Here is a 22308-nt window from a genome sequence, read left to right on the forward strand (position 1 = left end):
ACCCTGGACCTGTAGTTCTGAGTGTACTCTCAACAAGAACTGTTTAAAATATGGTTCTTAGTGCAGTTCAGATTCTTGGTGCGGAAACACGTAGGGAATTCTGTGTTAGTTCTGTACAAACCAAAAACATTCTGTGGTTTTATGCCTTCCATCCAGGATTGTTTTGCATTTAGCTGTTCTCCAGTAATCTTTCATTTCCTCTAAACTTGCATCTCCATAAACCTTTGAGACAGCAAAACACAAACCTCTTTTTAAGTGAGACCTCTCCATTGATTGAAAGGCTTCTAAATTATTATTTCAGAAGCATTAGCTACTGTTTGTGTGGCTGAACTTGCATCCTCTGCATTTATTTTTTCCTCCCATCCTAAATTTTTCTCACTGCAAAATTTTTCCACTTACAAGCATTGCTGGGGAAAGGAGTATAGAGCATGATGCTTCTAGGAGTCGTAAGCCAACAATTTCTGATGAGAGGGTCTGGAGAAATCTTCAGAGTAAACGGAGGGAAGTTTAACGCGTGGCTCTTAAAAAGGGTTACCGTGGAAGTGGGCAACTTGCTGCTCATGTGTGTTAGTCTCCAGAGGCATTCTAATGCATCTTTCTTCTTCCTTCCTTCTGTGGACGTGATTTCCTATTTGGACTGAAGACTTTTTTTGTTGAGTCAGTATGTGTAGATCCAGAGGTCATTGCTGCAAACATTGTGGTGAGTATAGGAAAGTTTGCTTTAACTGCTTTAAGTCAAGAGGTTTAAAGTAGCTCAATATAACTATTATAAGAACTTCCAATAGCAAAAAAACCATTAGCTCCCATTAATGGAACACTTTTCATTTATTTTCCTGTGCAGGTGTATACTAAGAAGTCTCATTCTATAAAGAATAGCTCTTTTTGCTTTACATGTATTCTAACTAACTTCCAGAAAATAAGTTTTTGTGTTGTTCTCCCCCTTCCTATTCCTTTAAACTTCCATTAAAAAGGGAAAGAAACTTATGTACTACTCTCCTGGTTTTATTTTAAACAGCAAGTGAAGCTGGGTAGTCCTGACTATGTTGATTGTAGTAATGATGAAGCAACAGAAGACTTCATGAAAAGAATAGAGTGCTACAAGAACTCGTATGAGACATTAGATGAAACTCTTGACAAGTAAGTGATGAAATAATACTGTGATCACAACTGGGTTGTTTTAAGATGTTTCCTTAGGGGACGGAGCATCCTGTATCGGGGATTAGGGCTTTCTAGTCTTGTTTTTCTAACGGCTTGAGCTCTGGTTCTTTGGTAAATTAGAGAGAGTTGACTCTGCTTGCTTGCTTGAGGAAAATTGGCTAACGACTCTACTTTGGCACAGTATTCTTTTTGATTTTCCCTCTTGGAGAATAGTATGATTCTTCTGGGATAGAACCAGCATTTAGAAATTATTCCAGACTTGCTGTAGTGGTTGGTTGGTACTTTTTTTTTTTTTTAGTACGTAGAGGAGACCCAAGTGATTTGTAAGCATAACTTCATTTGTTGACATGACTAAAATGAATTTTGAACATGTCAGTCTTAAAAATGTGACTTCTAAATTTATTTATTTGTGCTTGCAAATTATCCTGCAGATGCAGGGCTGTGAGAAGCTTTCTTAGCTAGATTATTTGCCCTCATGCCAAAGCATTCATCTGTTTTTTTCATTCACTTTCAACACTTGAAAGTAAGGTAGGGGTGAACCATGTGAGGAGGAGCACTGTTTCTCTTGCTACAGTCCAGGATTTCAGCGTGGGATTTTGAGCTGCACGCATACCAGATGCTCCTGGTTTGTTTCAGGACCAGTGCTATAGAGAAGGCTGAGCTGCATTTTAATGTAATTGAGTGTAAGCAGAGTGAAGCTGGTTCAGTCAGATCAGTTCATGCATGTAATTTCTGTGATGGACCTAATGGTTGTGCCTGGGTGAAATAGCAATGATTAACTCCAAAGAGTGCTATCAGAGATGAGGTGATGCTGCTTGCTTCTCATCACCTCCATTTAGTTTTATTGTAAGTTTTCTTGTTTTATTGTGGTGTGATATCTCGAAATCATCACTAGAAACCAATAGTGGTTATTTTCAGCTTATCAGAATTCTTTCCTCCTTTAAACTAGATGCTACTCTGAAATTACAGCTCAGATGAGAAAGGATAAGCATTGAAAATTGAAATTATAACCTGTCTGATGCTGAGAAAAGGTAGTGGTGGGGTAGATTAAGTACTGTTAATAAATAGTTGTTGATAGAGGTGTTGAGAAAAGTCTTGCTTCAGGCTAGTCCCTGGTCCTTCTGATGCTGTAGTTTTTCTGGAAGGGTTAACTGAGATGGGTAAATAGTGACCATTTTGGCCCCTGGGTGCAATCAGACAATACTTGCTGTGGGGGAAGTGTTTGTAACCTGCAGAAAAATAACTAGTATTGTAAAATATCTTATTGAAGCTACCACACTTGAATGACTCCACTGAATTTTCCTTTCAGTGGGAGGGCTGTATTTTTGCAAGAGTAGGATCTAGATTTGAGGGACAAAGTGCAAGTAAAGGGAACAGAAAAGGAAGTGATGTGAACAGCTTACATGTGAAAGGAATAGAGTTCAGCCTGTACCTTTGGAGTATTGCATTGTTTCTTAGGACTAATGCATATTCCATGAGTAATTGAATTTGGTGTGTTGCCCCTTTGTTTTATAATGAGAGAGAGGGTGGGAAGATTGTGGTACATGCTAATAGAAACTATGTGGAATCTTACATATTTTTTTGTTTTCTTGTCAAAGGGATCTTTCTTATATTAAAATTATGGATGTTGGAAGGAGTTACCTTGTGAACAGAGTAATGGATCACATTCAGAGCCGGATTGTCTACTACCTCATGAATATCCATGTGACTCCTCGGTCAATCTACCTCTGTCGACATGGAGAAAGTGAACTCAATCTCAAAGGGAGAATAGGAGGAGATCCTGGACTGTCTGTCAGGGGGAAAGAAGTACGTACCTCCTGAACAAGTGTGACTGGGTTTTGTGTGTATCTATGCATGTGTGCAGTTTGTGCTGTGTAATTACAGCTTTCTTCCTCTGCACCCTTTTCATCTTAACATGTTTAAGAAGGATTTTTTTAGTTGCTTATGTGGGTAGTGGAAACTGGATGGACACACTTTGTGTATTGTGATTCGGTATGTGCTCTTTTATCTGTCTGTCATTCTGTTCGTTGAAATTCGTTTTTATCCTGCAGCACAAAGCAGTTGTCAAGGGCTTTATTTTTTAACTGTATTCTTGTAAAATCCTGACTTGTTGGATAATTGGGAAGGTTCACAAGTTGAAGCTGGAAGGAAAATTCCAGGAGGTAAAGATAGGAACTGCAGACAACTTGTATCTTCCTTATGCTCCTTTCCTTACCTCTCCTGTCCCTCTTGGCTTAACGGAATGTGTTGTATTTCTTAGCAAAAACTTTGGCAGACCCTTTTGGAAAAGTTATAGTGAGTTTACGGAGGCTAGAGCCTGCGTGTTCCAAACGGAACACAGTGCGTTGGCTCCAAGCCCTCATCCAGTGTCTCATGGTTTTTCTTTCAGTTTGCCAAAAGCTTGGCACAATTTATTAATGAGCAAAATATCAAAGATCTGAAAGTTTGGACGAGCCAGATGAAAAGGACAATTCAGACTGCTGAAGCCTTGGGAGTGCCTTATGAGCAGTGGAAGGTTTTGAATGAGATAGATGCAGTAAGTTCTTTTCTAAATGTCTAATAAGTTGCTTTGCTAGGGACAAAGGAAGTACTTAGTTTTGTAATGATATGTCTTTTATGGGATAGAAAGTCATTTAAGCTGGTTCTAGGGGCTGGAAAAGAGTGATTAATTCCTGTTAATAAGGCTAAATGTTTTATTAAATTTTGCCATAATTAATTTAGTCTTGGTTTGTCTTTCCCAGTAAAACATTCCCCTATAGAAACCACAATGCTATGAAATTTTTGGTAGCTGGGGGTTGGAAAGAAATTTTTGGTAGGTGGGGGTTGCTAGTTGCTGCTTTCCAGCTGCAACTGTAAGATACATAAGCAGGTGCAATAGATAAAATGTGACCTTGCTTGGTGACCTTGCTTGCCCGTATATGTTACTTATACAGGGATTTAGCGATTCCTTCTAGCCACATCTGAGTCCAGCTGAGTGTCCTGTTCATCATGCATGACAATTTTATCTTTAAGTATCAGAGTAACGAAATACAATTGTTAAAAGGTTATTTATATATGGTTTTATTTAAGAATGATAATCTGTTTTTTGCACTGCTGGAAATACTTGCTTTTTAATTATTTTTATTACCTATAGGGAGTGTGTGAAGAAATGACATATGAGGAAATACAGGAAAATTACCCGCTTGAATTTGCACTGAGAGACCAAGACAAATACAGATACAGATACCCTAAAGGAGAGGTGAGCTATTTTTTCTCTCTTAAGGTGAAGGGCTTCCTTGTCTTGAATACATGCATGCGGGCTTTAGGAAGGAAAAAAAAAAATTAATAAAAAGTTGTTCCTTTCTCCAGGGGAAAGCACATGGGAGCTTACAAGGATTGAGCCCAGACCATTTGATTTGATTCAGGGCTTGAAAAATAAAACAGTAGATGTAGAAAAAGAGCTGAGAGCTGTGATCTTGCGGGCATCGTTTCTATGCTGGTCCTGCAGTGATAAACCAGGAAGAATGATTGCAAGGCTTCAAACTATTGCATATGCAAACATACTGCCAAGATCGCCTTTTTCTATTCATCCTTGCTGTAGATAATGGCTGTTTTGCATGCAGTTCTGGCTGAAATGCTAGGGAAATCTGTAGCCACATTGGTCTTTCACTTTAATAAACTCCTTGTCTCTGGGAAAATAACTTGCTGACAGCTTTTCTAAAGCAAACCCATTACAGTGCAGCAATTACCAGATGGTCACACGGCCTGTCTGCGGGTGCTAAAGGCTTAGGATTCAGGGCAGCAGGACGGAGGAGTAATTGGACCAGCTGCTCAGCTGTTTGTGTCATGAGGAAGCGGAGCTTTGTGGTCGTCTTTCCTCAGCAGTCAAGAGTAATCACTGTGCTAAGAGCAGCTTGTGATAAGAGCAGTGTTCTTGCAGGTGTGACCCCTGTCTTACTAATGAGGCAGTCACAAAGCTGTAAGTTCTCCTAATCCATTTGACCGAGGAGTGTTTGTTTTTCAAACTGATGCCATCTTCTGGGATGGTGAGGAACGTTTCAAACTCCCTCATTGCCTTGCGGTGATGAGTTGATCTCAGTCGTTTGTCGAAGGCAGTTTGTGTCACCGGTTACAGTCCCAGGGCTTTGGACAGCCTCGCTGGAGACCGCAGCGTTTCTCTTGCCAAGGTCTGAATCAGCAGTGCCACTTTCCAACCGGGCAGCCCCCATGCCTGCCCTGGGACCAGGGCGAAGGCTTTCTGCTGTGGTCACTGCCTGCCCTTCTGGGTGATGTGCTGCATTCTCTGCATGTGAGATGCGTGACACATTTTGGAAGTATTGCCTTTGCTGTGCATGTGAAAATTAACTTACTCATGCAAGTGTGGAAATCCTGCTGTTTACCTGCAGCAGCAGATTCACTGTGCGCATGCTGTGCGGGATGGGTTGCAAGAGAAATGCAGCCTCCTTGCTTTGTAACTTTTGATGGGATAGCGGCTGCCATTGCCAGGCCAGTTCATCAAGCCCATAGTTCGTTTTCAAAGGGCAGCCTGAACCTTGTGAACTCTTTGTATGCTGACTGTAGGCTGGGCTTACCAAATTTTTGCTTGGAAGAGAGATGCTTTTGAAGATGAGGTACAGAAAATAATGTGCAAGACTTAACCTGTACATTTGCAAATGCTGTGAATGAAATTCTAGGGATTTTGCAGAAATTTTTGATCATAGTCACTAATTTAATAAAGCTTTTGCTTGAGGGAGATTTATTTTGTTATATGTATGCTCTTTGATAGTCTGGAAGGACCCAGACTGTGTTCTTAATTTAAGGAAAATTATTACTACAGTATTTGTCTGTGCACTAATATAACATTTAGAATATGAGTAATATGAGAGCAAGATCCACTGTATATACATACACTATTAAAAGAGTTTTCCCTTTTTAATGTGCTGTGTATTTCTCTTCCCCACCCAGTCCTATGAAGATCTTGTTCAGAGACTGGAGCCAGTAATTATGGAACTTGAAAGGCAGGAAAATGTGCTTGTCATATGTCACCAAGCTGTCATGCGCTGTTTGCTCGCGTATTTTCTTGACAAGCCTGCAGGTAAGTCTTCCTTGATATATCGCAAATGGTCTGGTTTTTGAAAATTTACTGATTAAGGTTCCAAACAGTAAATTCCAACAATTTCCTTGTCATCACAGGGTAGTTGTGCTAGGCAAGTATGCAAGTGTGATTTTTTTGTATTTGACCCACATGTGAAACTTGGTAGTTGATTTTTATTGAGCTGCTCATCACCTGAAATACTGTAATGTTTGTGTTTTGCTCTGTTTGAATAGTGTCTCTGTTGCATGCTAGGGGAGAAAACAGGTACACTGTCAGGTAAAAAGAAATTTAGGTTGTTGACCTGTAACATAATAGAAAAGTTAGTGTTCTTGTAATCTGTATTTCATATGTAATTTGTTGTGCAATCTCTCAGAACAACTGCCTTACCTGAAGTGCCCGCTGCATACTGTCTTAAAGCTAACACCGGTGGCTTATGGTAAGTAGTATGAAGTATGTATCATATGTAAATCTAACTACACTGTCTGTGTCATCAGTAAAGTTTGTGAAGCATTTAAATTAAAACACATTTTTAATTTATTTTGCTTTAAAATAGAATTGAACAGTTAGGTTTGACATTGCATGTATGCCTGTACAGCTTTGTTAGAATCAATGAATCCTTTGGTTTACATTTGCTTTGCATTATGCCAGAAAATACATACGTATTAGTGAAGTCCTGAAACTACCGGTGGCCATAACTGCTAGTGGACAGTTTTCTTTTGTACTTGGTTCATAAGCTATTTCACTAATTCTTCTGGCAAACCTATGCCATTTACACATCTGGTACAGTAAGATCTCAGTTTTTATTGATGTATTTGAGGGTATTGCTTTTTAGAAGACAGGCAAGTTTACATTTATGTAAGCTTACCATCTTACAAAGGGTGTTCCCCTTACTCTTAAATAACTTTGTTCTCTTTTCCTGAAGTATTTTTTCGTGGACCATCACACTACCACATGAATTTACCTTGTTTGTTGTTGTTGGCATTTGTTTGTCAGCAGCTATTATCAGTGCTTAGCTCAGGGGCTTGAACGAAGATATGCTGCTGGTTTGTAGAGTGTGGGGTATGGGTTGCAACACGTACTACTTGGGTTTTAGGCTGGTTGCTAATTAAGTTTTGTGTGTATTTCAACCTCAGCTTAACACGTGCCTGCTGTTAATTTTCTTTAAGTGATGGCTTAATTATATCTTCTGATATCTCATCACACTGCGGAAGATTATTTATAGACAAAGAGAACTATCTGCACAGCTTACCGGGAAGTGGATTGCCAAAAAATTCTGGTTGAGTTATTAATTGGAAGTGCAAAGCTGTCTTTGATTATCAGCTTTGAAAATTAGCAGTCTAGACCTGTAGTTCCTTTTCTGGTACATTTCAAATAAAGTTGAGACAAAGTAACTAGCTGTTACACTGGGAAATCTGTCTGAAGAGATTTTTGTCATTTAATTGCAGTGTGGTTTTACAGTAAGTAATAACTGTCTATGCTTTGGTGACATCTGGTGTTCCTAGCCTTACATGACAGGCTGGAGTTTTGAAAATACAGATTTAGAACAGTTAAAAAATTTTTGTTTTGTTTTGTTTCGAAACTGGATTCTCTTGAGTTGCTAGTCTTGGCCTGTTTACACAGAGAACTTGTTGTTTTGGGGTTGTTTTGGGTTTTGTTTTATGGGGTTTTGGTTTGGTGTTTGGTTGTTTTTTTTTAGTGGGAAGTTGGGTGACTTTGTAAATTTTAAGAGGGCCTGGATGTTTGCAGTGTTTACTCACACACTGAATGAGGAAGCAAAAGAAGTGGTATGAAACACTGTCCTTGTCTGTTTGACTTCTGTGAAAGAAATGCAATTGTTCTTTTTTTAAAGTGTTTGATACTTATGTCTGATTAGTACATTTCAGTCGACCTACTTTTTGGAATTTGACCATCTGAAAGTACAAGGGCTGTGTAAACTATTTATACAGTAATAATCTATAGCATTATTTCAAGTTGATGTGTCACTTGGCTCTAGTGAGGCAGGATGCAGGATCAAACATGGTGTGTTTAATACCTTCCAGCTAATCCTGTTCTGGGGTAACACCTCCCTTAGGGGTTTGCTCTTCCTGGTGTTTGAAGCTAGCATCATTCCCACCCTAAACGTCTGATCTTTAGTAGGGGAACATCTGTTACGGCCTGACAGTTGGATTAGGATAAATTAGCTTTTTACCCAACAATCCAGTATAGCGGTGGTCTGTGTGGGAGCACACAGGAAAGAGAAACTGTGCCTTGCTGTAGGTATGAACTTGCACATCGGTAATTAAAAATGAGCTGGGAGTACGCACATCGTAATTACTGTGGAGTAACTCCTGTCCCTTTGGTTTATATTTGAAGCTTTCCATGCGATACTTTTTTCAGGTCTTAAACTCAGCTGGCAGTAAGGACTGAGAGGTCTCTGTGGAAGTGTGTCTGCTCTGTAACCGGTCCTTAGTAATGGCCAGCATCAGGGATCAGAACTTGTTTTTCCTTGGTCTCAGGGGTTGCAATGGATCTGTGAACACGATGACTAGGCTACTCTTCCAGTGGGAGATGTGCGCTTTTCCCCCATAAAATCTGTTTTCTGGTTGACTGTTTCTCTGAGTGCTGGCTCTCCTTCAGTATTTGCTCACAGTGTTCATGACAGATGGGGTTTCTCAGAAGAGGCTTTCCTAAGGGAAGGCAAATATTTGCCTTTGCTAATATTTTTTTTTTTTTTAAAGTGCAGTGGCTTTCTAAGAAAAGGCTAAAATTACCTTTTTCTGTCATGTAGTAATTCTATGGAGTGTGTTATGACTTTAGGAAATAAGTGAGCAGAGTAATGTGAAAACCTATTTGCGATAGAAGATGGACTGTGGTATATCAGGGGAATTTGACTATTAATGTTGTGTTAGGGTAGTGGTAGCTTATAAAAGTCATGTTCATGTGAGATAAGACAGTGTTTGGCAATAAGATGTTGCTTAAAATGGTGTGGCCACAGTGTATTGAGTAATTACAATTCTCTAAGTGGGTCATCTTATACTAACTGATTGTCTCTTCTGACTGCTTAATTTTTCTTGCTTCTCTGGAGTTTTCCATTTCTGGGTGAAAAGGAGAAGTTCCTTTTTAGAAGTCAACTTTAAAGTTCCTTAGCTGGGGGTTAAAACTGTTCTGCACATGTAGAGAAATGGGGGTTGCTAACAACACACAGTGTATCTCCTTGTAATCATTTTCATGTTATAAAAAAATGAGAGCAGCATTTATCTTCTGTATTACAATGAAATTCAAAGAATTGTGGGATGTTTAAAAACCGAAAAAGTTACAAATAAGAACTTTCTGACTGAATGTTGTTGTTCATGTATGTTTAAAAATGAGAATTGGTTTCAAATAAAATAATGATAAAGCTAAGGTGAGAATAGGAGATGGATTATCAGATTGAGAAAAATGTTAATCCTGGTGGAAGATGTTCATTTCAATAGCTTTAGCTATTCAGAATTTGGGAAATTCTAGTATAAATCAGAAGGGGGAAGTGATTAACCTTCACCAACTCAAAATTAGATTGCTTCTTTACTATAACTTCATTTTTAAAGCAGACCAATTCTAAAAATGTGTTTTCTATCAACAGGATGTAAAGTAGAATCTATATTTCTGAATGTTGAAGCTGTAAACACACACAGAGATAAACCCGAGGTAAGAATATTTTTCAAATCAGAGAACTTGACGTAATGTGCTATCTGAGCTGATTTCCATTGTCCTTGCGGTTAGAAATTATTTGAGAACTCAACTGAGCATACTTAATTTTTTATTTAATAATATCAAGCTTTATTACTGGTTTGCTGTTGAGGGGGAAAACCATCCTTTTTATTGAGCAAATTTATCCTATGTATGGGCTCTAGCTGGAGTAGTTTATCTTCTAAAAATGAATAAGAATTTGAAGATACGGTATCAATCTAAAAAGTGTATAAAGTTCTTCCAGTCTTTGTCATTCAGCGGAAGTAGGGCGTAGTCAAAAAGTACGTTGTTATGAATGCCACACTTATTTTGGAGAGAGTAAATAATTAAATCATCAGCTTTTTCATCACAGCAGTCGTTGCTGTATGAAAAAGAGGAATTGATGATGCCACCTCTTGTTTTAAGCCAAAGCTAGAGAGGAAGACTAGATTTCAGGATACAGCAGAACAACTGAGGAAAAGGAAATTGAGTGTGTTTGTAAAATGTAAGTGGACATAAGATGTCAGACCTTGGCAGCTTTGTACTCTTCCTGTGTCAGGCACATGGTTGTGTGTGCTCCTAAGTGTTGACACGAGCTTAGGTTGATTCCACTGCTCGTGCAAAGCTCTTCCATTGCTGCATTATGAAAGTTATGTAAAATGTGTCATGATTAAAAATTTCTGGTTGCCTTGCAGATCCTCATGCTAATGCTACTAGGTATGGCACTGATTCCTTGCTGAGGTTATGAGCCGTGCCTACTGGTGAATTAAAAGTCAGTTTGATAACATGAGAAAAAAGGGCTGTTTGTGGTGATTTTAGAACAATGGTTTGTGGTGAATTCATGTGTGTGTATTCAACAAGGCATGTGATACAAAATGCCGTACTTACATGAGGGTACACATTTGTGGCAGTTGTGCAGAATTCATGCTGGAGGGGTCTGCAAAGAAGTTTTGTTTTAATGACTTGGGTATTCTGAGTTCTGAAAATACTGACTTTTGGTTGTTGATAGCTAAGACATTTTCTATTAGGTAGTCATATCGCATGTTTCCTCTTTTTTGCCCTTTCTCCATTGTCATTCTGCTTTACCACTTTAGTATCTTAGTTTGGTTTGTTAGGTTTAGGAAATCCATTCTGTTTTCACACTGCCTAAAAGGTGTTGGAGAAGCATGGTTACCATGTTAAATAATGTAGATCAGTTGAACGTCTTCAGTTTGGCTGATAAAATATTGGTGCTGAAATTAGAGCTTGCTAAAGTGTCTTGGGAATTGCCATTGGAAATACCACTTCTCTAACTGAAGGTGTTTATTTTGAGGGGGGAAGCTCTGCCTGAATCACCAAGTGACTCCTAACTTGTCTAGCAAGGGATGTGGCCATACTGACGTGGCTGTGTTTCAGGTGCATGTAGACGATCATGCAGATAGTTGTATTGCAGTGGACACAAAGGCACAAAGCTGTTTAATTTGAAGAGAAATAGAGTTAATGAATTTTTAAAAAGAAAAAAGGGAGCAGAGGTATTTTTATTAAAAAACCTCACTTTTCTCCCTCTGCCCCCAAAGAAACCCAGACCAGTGAAGTACGGGTGATGATACGCTGTTCATTTAGTAGGGCTGAATGAAGGACTGAGTTGATCCTGTCTGCATTTAAATGCTGCTCAGAGGACTATGAAAATTTCAAAAGCTTCCATTTACATCACCTATGAAAATGTTAATTACTTCTGTAAAATTAAGTGTTCAAATAGTCTATTGAAGTCAAAGCATTTAATTAAATACAGTGTCACAGATAACAACATTGTTAAACAATGAAACTATTTGATTAGCAATTGCCCAGTGTGCTGTTCTGTGCCCCCACAAGTAATTTGTAGTCTGTGTTTCAGAACAGTGCACTCCTTTTGGGCTTCAGCTGAAAGCATCTATTTTTGCATTGCAGAAATGCAGGCAAAGCCCTAGAGTAGTTGTTTATAGTATGTGTAAACTTCATTGTATGATGATGATTTGTCTGAAGTGGATTGAAGCCTTGTGTTTGTCAGTGTTGTAGTAGCTTAAGTTCCTGACCTTTTCAAATAAAGGAGTCTATAGTCTTTTTTACGGAAAATAATTCAGGGGAATTACTTTAGCTGTTGCTTGGGTCCCCTCTTTGGGCAGAAAACAGGCACTGGGGTAAAATGTCTACTTTGCACCTCTGTCTTAGTGAATGACAGATATGGAGATCGCTCCTAGCAAGAAACCCAGATCTCCTTTTTGATTTTGTGGGGGGAAGGGGAGAGGGAGATGTTAGTGAAAGGTGAGTTTGCTTACCATAGTGTGAAACAACTAAGACTCATGAAGCCTGTCAGCACAGAGTTTGAATAATTGGTAATGATTTGGCCTAAAATGGGCCAAATCTTAGATCAAGATCTTGTAAGGAACTTCCGAACAATTTATTGTAGCCTGCTTTCTTGGTGGAAGGGAGAATACTAATTGCACAGTCTTTAGGACTTGTATGAGGTGGTACCGTGGCAGGCGTGATTCCTGAGCCTGGTTCAACACAGCTGCACTCAAAGCTGTGCTTCTTAGTGTGAGTGTTTGGCTGTGCTGGTGTTTTGGTTTTGAATAATTTGCTGGACTGAATGTCATTTTTTTCTACAGCCTCTGCAAAATGAGGTGAGATCTAGTTGGTGTGATCAGTCTTGAATGGTTAAGGTGTCTGGGAAGATACCTTTCTGTTTTGTCAGGGGTAGTACATTGCCTATAACACAAACAAATGTTAAAGTCTTCCCTTGGGAAAGAAGTTTCTGGCATAGCTCAGCAAAGCACTGTAAGTTGCTTAATGGATAGACGTGCATGTGCTGAAGCACATGTTTAAGTGGATTCCTGCTTGGGCATGTAAAAGACTTCCTCCTAAACATGGATGACTTGAGCTTTTGGTCGTACTATCAGCATGGGATCAGTGATTACTGTAAATATGTTTTCCTGCTGTCTAGTTCTGGGACACCAACCAGCTGTCAGTCTGCTGCATTCTTGGGGTGGGGGTGGGGTTAAAAAGAATCTCTGCTTTTAAATAAGTGCTGCTGTGTACTTGTGAAGGAATCTGATTGGGTTTTTTTGTTGCTCTTACTGCTGCATGGTAAATATTCTCCTCTGTATTTTTATTATTATACAGAATGTAGACATTTCCAGACCTCCCGAGGAAGCTCTTGTAACAGTCCCTGCTCATCAGTGAATCCTGTGTGCTGATCAACTATCGAACTTGGGGTGCTGTTTTCATCCTACTACTTCAAAATAAATTGAAAAAATAATCATTCCAATCACTTTGAAATAAAAAAGCCCCACCCAAACCCAACAAATCAAAACCCAAGCCAAATGTTTGTACAGCGCATGACTTGAAAAAATTATCAAATCACAATAAAACTATTGCACTGGTTAATTTATTGTGGATAAGTTATCAAACATTGATTGGCTGTCACTGGAATGCTGTTCTTGTAAATTGATATAATTTAAAGATTGTGCAGCATTAAGTTTCATTGTAACAGCCAGCAATCGTTTAGCGTTAGTTGCAGTATGTTATGAAAGCCATGAAATACAACATCCTGTGTGAGATAAGAAGAAGTTGAAGTTTGTTTTTTAGGCACCAGTATTACCTATTTCAGTGCCCTTGGGAGTGATTGGACTGCTATGTAGCATAAAATAACAATCCATAGTTACTGTAAAACCTTAATCCTGCTGATCCATAGCGCTAGTGCTCTAGATGTGCTAATTGATGATGTGCTGTTTGAAGAGGGTAGCAAGTTTTCACTTAGTTCCAGAACAATTATTCAAGGTACAGGAATGCGTATAAATGTTTTTAATACACGACTTTTCCTAACAGCTGTTCTGCATTAACTAGGCTTTAGGGTTTGCCTGCCGGCAGAAGTAATTTTAAATTTCCTCTTTTCCTGCTTCTTGTACAGACGTGGGTGATCAACGAGCGTGAACAGCTCTGCTCCCTATGTTTTGTACCCAGATTTTATCTAGGGTACAGTAAGCAGTGTTGACCGTTTCAGAATGTGGAAGCAGAGTTAGCCTGATGATTTTGTATCTGGGTTGTGACTCCAGGAGGCGCAGGATCTCAAACCAGCAGGGTATGCATCCTGAACTGAATTACAGCAAAACCTTTCACAGGCTGGAGAAGACTGCAGCTTGTTAGAGATGGGGTGCCATGCCTTGGCTCCTTTCTCTGCGATGTTGCAGTGGGCAAAATGAGGCTGTGGGAAGCATCTGTGCCATTGAAGCAGCTTTGTTTCAGTACCATTGAGTCTGGGAAAGGCAGAAAATCACCAAGTCCTGGAACTGTCTTCTGAGGGGTGGGGGGGTCTTCTAGTCTTGAAAGTAAGCAAGAGTGGTGTGTTGTGGAAAGCTTTTTATCGGGTAGATTTCTCAGGTGTTATGTTTTTCCAAAACCAGGATTTTGGAAAAAAAAGTGTTACATGTCTGCATTTCTAAAATTACACTGAAGTTTTCAGGTGTTTATAGTAATCGGGAACGTCTAATACAACCAAATAACCTCCTGGCCAGAGAGCCTCCCGCTGTACTGCTTGGTATTTAGTTAAACCAGTGTCCCAGGAACTAAGGTTGCACAGATTATTTTCCTCTCTGTCGTGACTGTGACATGGGAGTGTTCCGTCACTTTTCAGTGTTTAATTGCCCAACATCTTGGCACGTGCTTTGCCATGAAAAATGCCACAGAGGAGTTGATCTGAGCCTGTGGTACATGCTTGCGCATTAATTAGTGAGTCTGGTAGCTTTTACCTGAGAGTTGAAGTGACGTCCCTGGGAGGTCGCAGGGGTGGTAGCCGTAGTTGGGTACTGAGAAACCACGCTAAGATGGCTCGGAGTGCTGTCACCTCTGCGGGCCACAACTAAGGAAATAATGTGCAAGTTTAAATTAAACACATTACGTTTTTGATGGAGCCAAAATCTGCGCAGGCATCTGCTGTGGAAGAACTGAGTTTTGCTGCTTGAAAAAGGACGGCTTGGGCTGTTGGAGGAAACGGAGGGGGAAGATGGAAGGGGCAGGAACTTGGCCGGAGAAGAAAGCAGGGCTTGCCTGCTCTGCGGCCCGTGGAGGTTGCAGAGGGAGGGGAAGCAGCAGAAGGACCCGGGACCTTCCATCCCTGCCAGCTGCGGCCAGCCCGATTTCCTGGGGCTGCGGCTGCGTGTTGTTCTCTTCGCTGAGCATAATGCTCATGGTGCTGATGTGTGCAGTGGAGTGGAGTGGATATTTAAAAGCAGTTTTGCACTGTAAGTGATCTCCTGTTACAGCAGGATTGCTTAATAGTCCTCTCTGGCATGTTTTCTTACTAAAAGCAAGGCCTGATGCTGGGCAGGAAGCGGCAGTGACAGTTTGTGGCACAGCTCGCTGAGGGAAAGCTGGCTGATAAAGAGTACTGGATTGTTCATAGTGTGCTGTTTCTTTCTCTCTTTATGTCTGTGCTTGTTGTTCAGCTGTGCAGGGCCCTTACTAACTGCATCTGCTTTGGCTGTCTTCGTGGCTCCTGTGCCCTTCAGAGCCCTCTTCCCTAGAGGAGCCTTCACGCAAAATCTTCCTGTTTTGTTGTGACGATTGCATGCAGCTAAACAAAACAAAACTGAAATGGCAGACTCTGTCCTGTTTGGAAATCCATAGCGTTTTGTTTCTGGGGGAGGCTCTGTTGTGTAGGAAAAAAAAAACGTGCAAAGCAGGGGGGAGTATAATGAGGAGAGGAGGAACAGTAGTGTAAGAGTGTATTTGGGTTAATTTCTGTGTTTTGAGTCTTTCCAGAGAGGAGTGGGCAAGATGGACCCTTGTGCGAGGCAGAGTGAGACTGCTCCTGCCCTGGTGAACTCTGAGCCTCCTCGGGGAGCGGGCTTCAGAAGCAGCAAGCCCCTGCCCAGGCTGACCGAGGGAGAGCCTTGGTAGAAATAGTATTGAAAAAAGGTGTTTAATGTTTTTGTTCCCACTCTTGTGTTTCCTGGGCTCTCCAGACTGTGTTGCTGCTGGTGCCTAGCAGTGGTAGTGCTGTTCCCAGGGCAGCAGTTTTGTCCCGGTGTGCTTTGTAAGGCAGTGCTGAACAGTTGCAGGGATGCCTTTTGGTCCCAAAAGTAAGGCTAAAACCTTGGTCCTTTCTGAGCAGCAGCACTCTTCTCGTTGCACAACTTTTCTCTGTTGAAGCCTGTGGCTATTCTGGAAGAGGGTACAATCCCAGCTGCTATAATCTCATCTAACATGATTCCTATGAGTAGGAATCCATTTACCATTAATGAGGATGTTAGTTCCTTTCTAAGCTTCAGTTCATCTGGTCTTGCAGTTAAGTATTCTGTTTGCCTAATAAGCCCTAGGGTGTGTTTGCTAGAGTTTATCCCACACAGAGTTTTCTTTCTTCAGTGTGACAGTTCAGTGTGCTTCGCTTCTACAGCCTGTTCTCCTTCACATTTACTCAAATTGAAGCACTTTTTGCTTTCAACTTTCTTGACTGCATATCGATATTCCCTCTTGAGACTGTCTCAGTTGCGAAGATGCTGCTTTCATCTGATACCTCTCATTGACTTAAATAAGCTGTATCTTCTGCCTTGTCTTTACCACCTCATTTCCTTTTAGTTTCATGTTATAGCTGTCTAGTTCTTGCTGCTTGTGGAGTAATTTCCAGTACCTCTGGATTCCTGTGTATTGATGCTCCATTTCACACTCCATTTAATTTTCTTTGAATCAACAGCAGATGCTCAGCTTAAAAGATTTTAGCCAATATTCTTGGATTGCCTGCGGAGACATCTCTGCAGTCCCAAGGAATTTCTGGGTACGTTGGATCAATTGCTAAGAAGAATGCAAACAAATGTCAGCATTTTGGGTTTTTTTTCTCTGTTGTGGTCATGCAGGATGTGACATGTTTTGCCAGGTCCTTATGTTCTTAGCTGCTCGTGCTTTCTCTGTGTCCTTTGCTGCAGAAGAAATGCTACCTGTAGAAGCTGCTTTCTGAAATAGAGTTGTTGCTTTTCTTTCCTTCAAAGAGAGAAGTCCGAGTGGGTCGGGCAGTGTGCTGGTGGGTGCAGAGATTTCCAGGACTTGGATGACTCGGCCCAGCAGCACTCTTGTGGGTCTTCTCGGAAACCTTGGTGTGGTGTGTTTATGGTGGAAAACAGTGTGATTGACCCAAAGGCTTGAAGGCTGATGAGAAAGGAAAGGGCTGACACTAATGTAGGAGAATTGGTAAGGGCAGAAGTGATGTTGGCACACTTGAACCCTCAAATGAAATCTGGTGCTGCTTGTCTATCTCCTGTTTTCATAAGAAAGGGATGAAAATCCTAGAAACTGGGGTTGGGGAGGGGAATGACTTTTGAAGTTGATGCATTTTGACTGATGGAGTTTTCTGCTGTCTGAGAGTGTGTGCTGAGAGTCCCCCTCGCTGTGTGCTAGTGGGGCTCTCCTTTTTCTTGAGTTGAACCGAAGAGACTTGTTTTGAAAGTAAACTCTAATAGATGTGGTTTTATAACCACTTGACCATTATCTGATGTCGGTGTGACATCTGCTAACATGCCCATGTATCCTGAAGTGCATTTAAACTTTATGTTACCAGCTCTATAGGGATTTACTCAGAGTCTTTCAGTGATTTAGCTGCTTACAGGCAGGATCAGAGTTAGTTTTATAGCTGTTGGTGTTAGGAGTCGTTTCCTGAAGTGTGCTCGAAACACAGAGAGATGGGCTTCCCTTCCTCCAGGTTTTCTCAGTTCTTGTGTGGTTTATGACCTTTGCTGTGTGGTTTTGTTTCTTCTTATGTGATATGCATAAAGACTAGAAGAGATAGTGGATAAGAAAAATGTGGTTAAAAACAGTGGTTAAAGGAAAAAAAGTCTTAAAAAACGTAACATTGTGACCTGCATGTGGTGTACAGAGACTGATTGTCCTACCAGACCCGGTGTAATACATGTCTTAGAGATGCTTTTTCACTGGTAGCGGAGAGCCTGCTTTTAGGTATCTGAGAGACTTGGGCTCTGCGAATCATGTAGCGGCTGGAACAAGGTCTAAGCCTGGCTTCTGACTTCTGCTCATGTGCTGGGACCTTTCCTTGTGTTTTACAAAACATTTTGAGGAAATAAGCATTAAAACTTGCTCATCTTTTGCCTTGTGTAATAGCTGTGTGTTAAGCAAAACCCCAGCTGACCATGAGACCCTTGTTTTAAAATCTTTTCTCTTTAAATTTGCAGAATGTAGGTGTGGATCGGTCAAGAGAAGAAGCTTTGAGGACAGTACCTAACCACCTATAGCTCCAGTTCCCGGGGGCGGCAGCCCTTCCTCCAGCACAAGAGCGTCAAGTAGCAGCTCAGGTCCTGGCGAATGGAGGAGGCGTTGCTGAGCGCCGAGCAAGTTGGAATGAACGCGCCTCCCCTTCCCTTTAAGACATTTCGAATGTGATTCAGCTTCTTTGGAGAAAACCTGTAGTTGTGGATAACTCCCAGTGCCGAAAGGTATCAGTAAAAAGATTTATGGGAAGCAGAGTAGAGTTGGTTTTAGATTTTTTTCGTATGTAAATTTGTGCAGTTTCAGTGGTTTTTATTGTTCATCTGTGGATACTGCAAGATAGTTAATTGCCCGTGTCAATTTTACTGTCAGATTTTAACTAGATTTTACTTTCCTTTTTAAGTGTTTTTCTAAGAGTTCCTCTTACTTTTACTGTGAATGATTGCCTAGAGTTACATGGAGATTTTTTTGATGGTGTGTTTAACATAGGTGAAATTCTACATTTTGAGCATTGGAGGCTTCGTGTTGCGAAACTACTTTAAATGGGAAAGCCTGTCAGCTCTGATGGCTTTTCTGTGTTTTGAATTGAGCTTTTGTTTGCCAACCACAACTTAGATTTTTCTGAAATGGGGAGACTTTCCCTTTGGAAAATAAAAGCATTAAAGCTAGATTCGCTACCTGAAAGGTTCTGCTGTTTTAGCAAGATTTTAACATTTTCCAGGGGCTGGCTGTATTTTGGAGGGCAGTGGAAGACACAGTATTAAGTAGGGGACAAGAGTGTGAGTCTAGCTGGCAGCCTGGCTGATGAATTCTCGGGGCGGAGGGGGAGAGAGAGAGAGAGAGATGTCCTTTCTGCTGCAGTTACAGGAGGGGATGAGCAGCTTTTCTGAGACTGGAAGGGAGGGGAAAAGGATTCAGACTGTCAAGGGCTGGAGAAGCTGCTTGTCTTTATTAGTGCTGTGATTTTTTTCAATTTTTTTTTTTAGGCAATTTTTGGAATGAATTTCAACATAAAAGTATATGTTTCTCTTTTATAGCCACACTTAATATGTACATCAGGAAACAGTACAGAAAGGTTAGGTGGACTTTAACCATTCTAACAGCTCATGCAAGAAAAACACCAGGTAAATTCTGAAATTACTTTTAACATGGCACATGTGCCTTGTGTTATTTTGTGTTGTTTTCAAGCATCTTCCACCATCCCAATTCTTTGCTGCTCTTTTAAACCTTGTGAAACTCCAGTGCTAAAAATGGAATTTTCTATGTCTGTTGAGGCCATGACCTTTTAACTGTACTAAATCAATGTGTATTTTGTATGTGTGTTACCAGACAACTGCAGAGAGCTGCCAGCACTGCTTGCTTAGTTGTGAAATGAGGAGAGCTATTCTTTGGTAGTTGGACTGTGTTTTTTCTAAGGACTTCTCTTCAATTAATTGAGCTTTTACCATGTATATTGTTGGGGTTGTTTTGTTGCTTGTTTTTTTTTTTTCCTCCTTTTTCTCAATTCCTGTGTGAAATACAGGGCCCTCGTAACGTAGTTTTGCAGGCAAGGGCTAGATTGTCTTTTGTTTATGCAGGGTTTATAAAATAATGTGCTGCTGTTGTGATTTGTTTTAATAAGCTAATTTCAGCAATACATTCAGCTCTGGAAGTAAGCCATACCGTATCACTGGGTTCCGTTTCAGAAGAGGAATGTGTAGGGTACAGAATGACCAGAAACACTTGCTTCAAGCACTGCTGTCTAAAGCTTTGTGTGTGCGATCTGCGTTCGGTAACACCCATTTCAGATGTTTATTAATTCAGCTGTGTCTGTAGTTATTGTGTGAGGAGAAAGACCACACAGCACTGCTCAGAGAAGTTAATTTATTGATGTGTGTAGTTAACAAGGCCACCGTCGTGGCAAAAATGTAGCAGTAATTTCCCCTCCCGATTTGATGCGTGTTCAGCGTGGGAAAGCCGGGCTGTGCTCCAAGCAGCCCCCGCTCCTCCAGACCTCCACCGTCCAGCTGTGACCAGGAGTTGTTAAACAGCTTTTCAATTGAGAAAGTCAGCGTTTATCTGTAGTTACAGAGGGCAGATCCCAGGAGACCGCACTAGAAAAGCAGGGTTTCACCGGCAGACTGTGGTGGTACTTGAGCTCGGACCTGGTGGAAGAAACGTGGTGGAAGGAAAGGTTTCCCCTAGTGAGAGCTGAGCCCAAGGGCCGCTTCTCTTTACTGGCAAGCACGGCTTGGGGTATCTCCCCTCTCTCCCTTTGTTTTACCCCTCTCAACTTTCAGAGGTGCTGTAAAATTCCTTGAGGCTAAATGTTTTATGTATAGTAGGTATTTTTATAGCCTGCTTTTGAATATACTGTGATGAGTGTTTTACTAAGTTGGGTGTTCAGTAAAACAAATTGTATACAAGTGTAAATAAACTGTTATGCTGATACTTGAAGAGAAAAAAAAATACGAAGTTGTCTGTTCTACTTTAGGAAGGTACTAATCACTGACTGCATCCGATCCTTTCTAGCTGGCGAGACCGAGTGTAGCCCACGCATGTAGATTTGAAGCAAGTGATCGGTTCTCCTCGGGGAATAACTGCCTTTCTGGAAAGGCACTGTTGAGAATTGCAGATTGTTGTCACTGTCTAAAAGCTGTGTATGTCCCCCCCTCCCGACTGAACTGTCACTGACGGGGGAGGTGAAAACCCTTGTCCTGACCTTGTGTATTTGTACCCATGTTTATTTTATTGCCTTCTGACTGTTGCAATGCACTTGCTAGTTCAGATGCAGTCTCTCAAATGGGATTAAACTTGTCTTTTCTTACATCGTTGGCCTTCGTCGTAATCTTTCAGACAAATGTAATCATTTGACCTTTGATCCAAGTAATAAAGATCAAATGCTACAACGTGTGCTGATGTGTGTTTCTTTCTGTACCCATTCACAGTAGCTGAAGTGCCAGGCGAGTGTTTGTTCCTGCAGCTCAGCAGGTTTCCACAGCTTTCGGAAGTGTAGCTTGGTTAAGAGTGCTTACACATAAGTGTAAGAATTGAGTTAATTTACCCGTTTGGTTGCTTTACTCTGATAAATAATTATAATTTAAGTAACAAACTCAGTAACTGAGGAAGAAGTTGGAAGAATTTATTAAATAAATTACGAGTCAAGATTTGCACACAAGGGAGGAGAAAGGTAAAACTATTAATTTTACCTGGTCATTGGTGTTTTAAGATCTGATCTACACTCTCAAAGCTACGCTGTTCTTCTGTAGTATTCCAAATGCTGCTGTTTTTCTGAGAAAGCTGAAAACCAACTGCAAAATGCTGCCTTCTAGTACAAATTTGCATGTATAGGTTAGGCAGGTGGCATTAAATTTGCCGGGGTACTTGTCATTCTGAAGGATAAGGACAAAATTAATTACTACTTTGTGGTTGAAAATTGCATTTGCAGCACTCGGGCGCAGTAGTTCCGCGGAGGAGGTCCCCGAAGCTGTGCGGTCTGTGGAGCTTTCACCTGTGGTCGCTGTAAGGAGCTACGGGCTGCGGCAGGGCAGTTCCCCGTTCGGGCGGCGCAGTTCACACGAGGCACATGGCTACACGGTACGGTGCTGCTGCTGAGCAATGTAGTAACTGCTCTGCGGGGTAAAGGTGGCCTCGCCCGGGTGTTGTGCGTGCAGTCGGGCTCTTGCGGCAGCTGGAGAGCCTCCAGGTGGGTCAGTCAGATGAAGCTGCTGAAGGAGTTGCTGCGTGAAGATCAGGGTCCTTCCTGAGCAGGCTTGTCACCCGTTACTCCAGAGCGAAGCAGGTAAGTGCAGTGAGCAAACATTCCCACAAGCAACGACTACTCCTTGTAATTCATTACAGCTTCTTGCTGTCCAAATGCCCCATGGTGCTGGCAGCCGCGTTTGTAACTTTCTGCTTGGGTACAAGCATCCAGCACTCACCTTTGAAAGCATAGTAACCTTATAGTGAAAAATGGCAAAGCAGAAGTGTCTTAGCAGGTTACTGGAAGGGGAAAAACCCAAGTTTGTTGCTCTCGCTGGCAGCGTAGCGTTTGTTCCCCCTGTGACGCAGGGTTTTGTGTCAGTGTGTGCAGCGGTAACTAGGTAAACCCTGTCTGTTTGGAAATGCCAACTGTGTTCTGACTATTCCAGTCTCAATCTCCTGTACGCTTGGATGACGACCGAGTT

General features: G+C 41.2%; 1 protein-coding gene across 12 annotated transcripts in view; it reads left to right on the forward strand.

Moving 5' to 3' along the window:
* Positions 1 to 22308, forward strand: part of LOC115333338 (6-phosphofructo-2-kinase/fructose-2,6-bisphosphatase 4) — a 66311-nt gene that overhangs the window by 31888 nt on the left and 12115 nt on the right. For 10 of the 12 annotated variants that reach the window (XM_041118858.1, XM_041118857.1, XM_041118865.1 and 7 more), the window contains 9 exons: positions 644 to 700; positions 1016 to 1137; positions 2757 to 2964; positions 3548 to 3694; positions 4292 to 4396; positions 6103 to 6232; positions 6606 to 6668; positions 9831 to 9895; positions 18109 to 21027. In XM_041118858.1, the coding sequence (XP_040974792.1) occupies positions 644 to 700; positions 1016 to 1137; positions 2757 to 2964; positions 3548 to 3694; positions 4292 to 4396; positions 6103 to 6232; positions 6606 to 6668; positions 9831 to 9895; positions 18109 to 18168 (957 nt within the window). In that variant the 3' untranslated portion in view covers positions 18169 to 21027. Of the gene's footprint in view, positions 1 to 643; positions 701 to 1015; positions 1138 to 2756; positions 2965 to 3547; positions 3695 to 4291; positions 4397 to 6102; positions 6233 to 6605; positions 6669 to 9830; positions 9896 to 13054; positions 13147 to 18108; positions 21028 to 22308 lie in introns of those variants that run through there. The other 2 variants (XM_029996189.2, XR_003920765.2) reach the window with 2 other exon arrangements.

Source organism: Aquila chrysaetos, chromosome 20 (genome assembly GCF_900496995.4).
Source record: "Aquila chrysaetos chrysaetos chromosome 20, bAquChr1.4, whole genome shotgun sequence".
Taxonomy (NCBI): Eukaryota; Metazoa; Chordata; class Aves; order Accipitriformes; family Accipitridae; genus Aquila; species Aquila chrysaetos.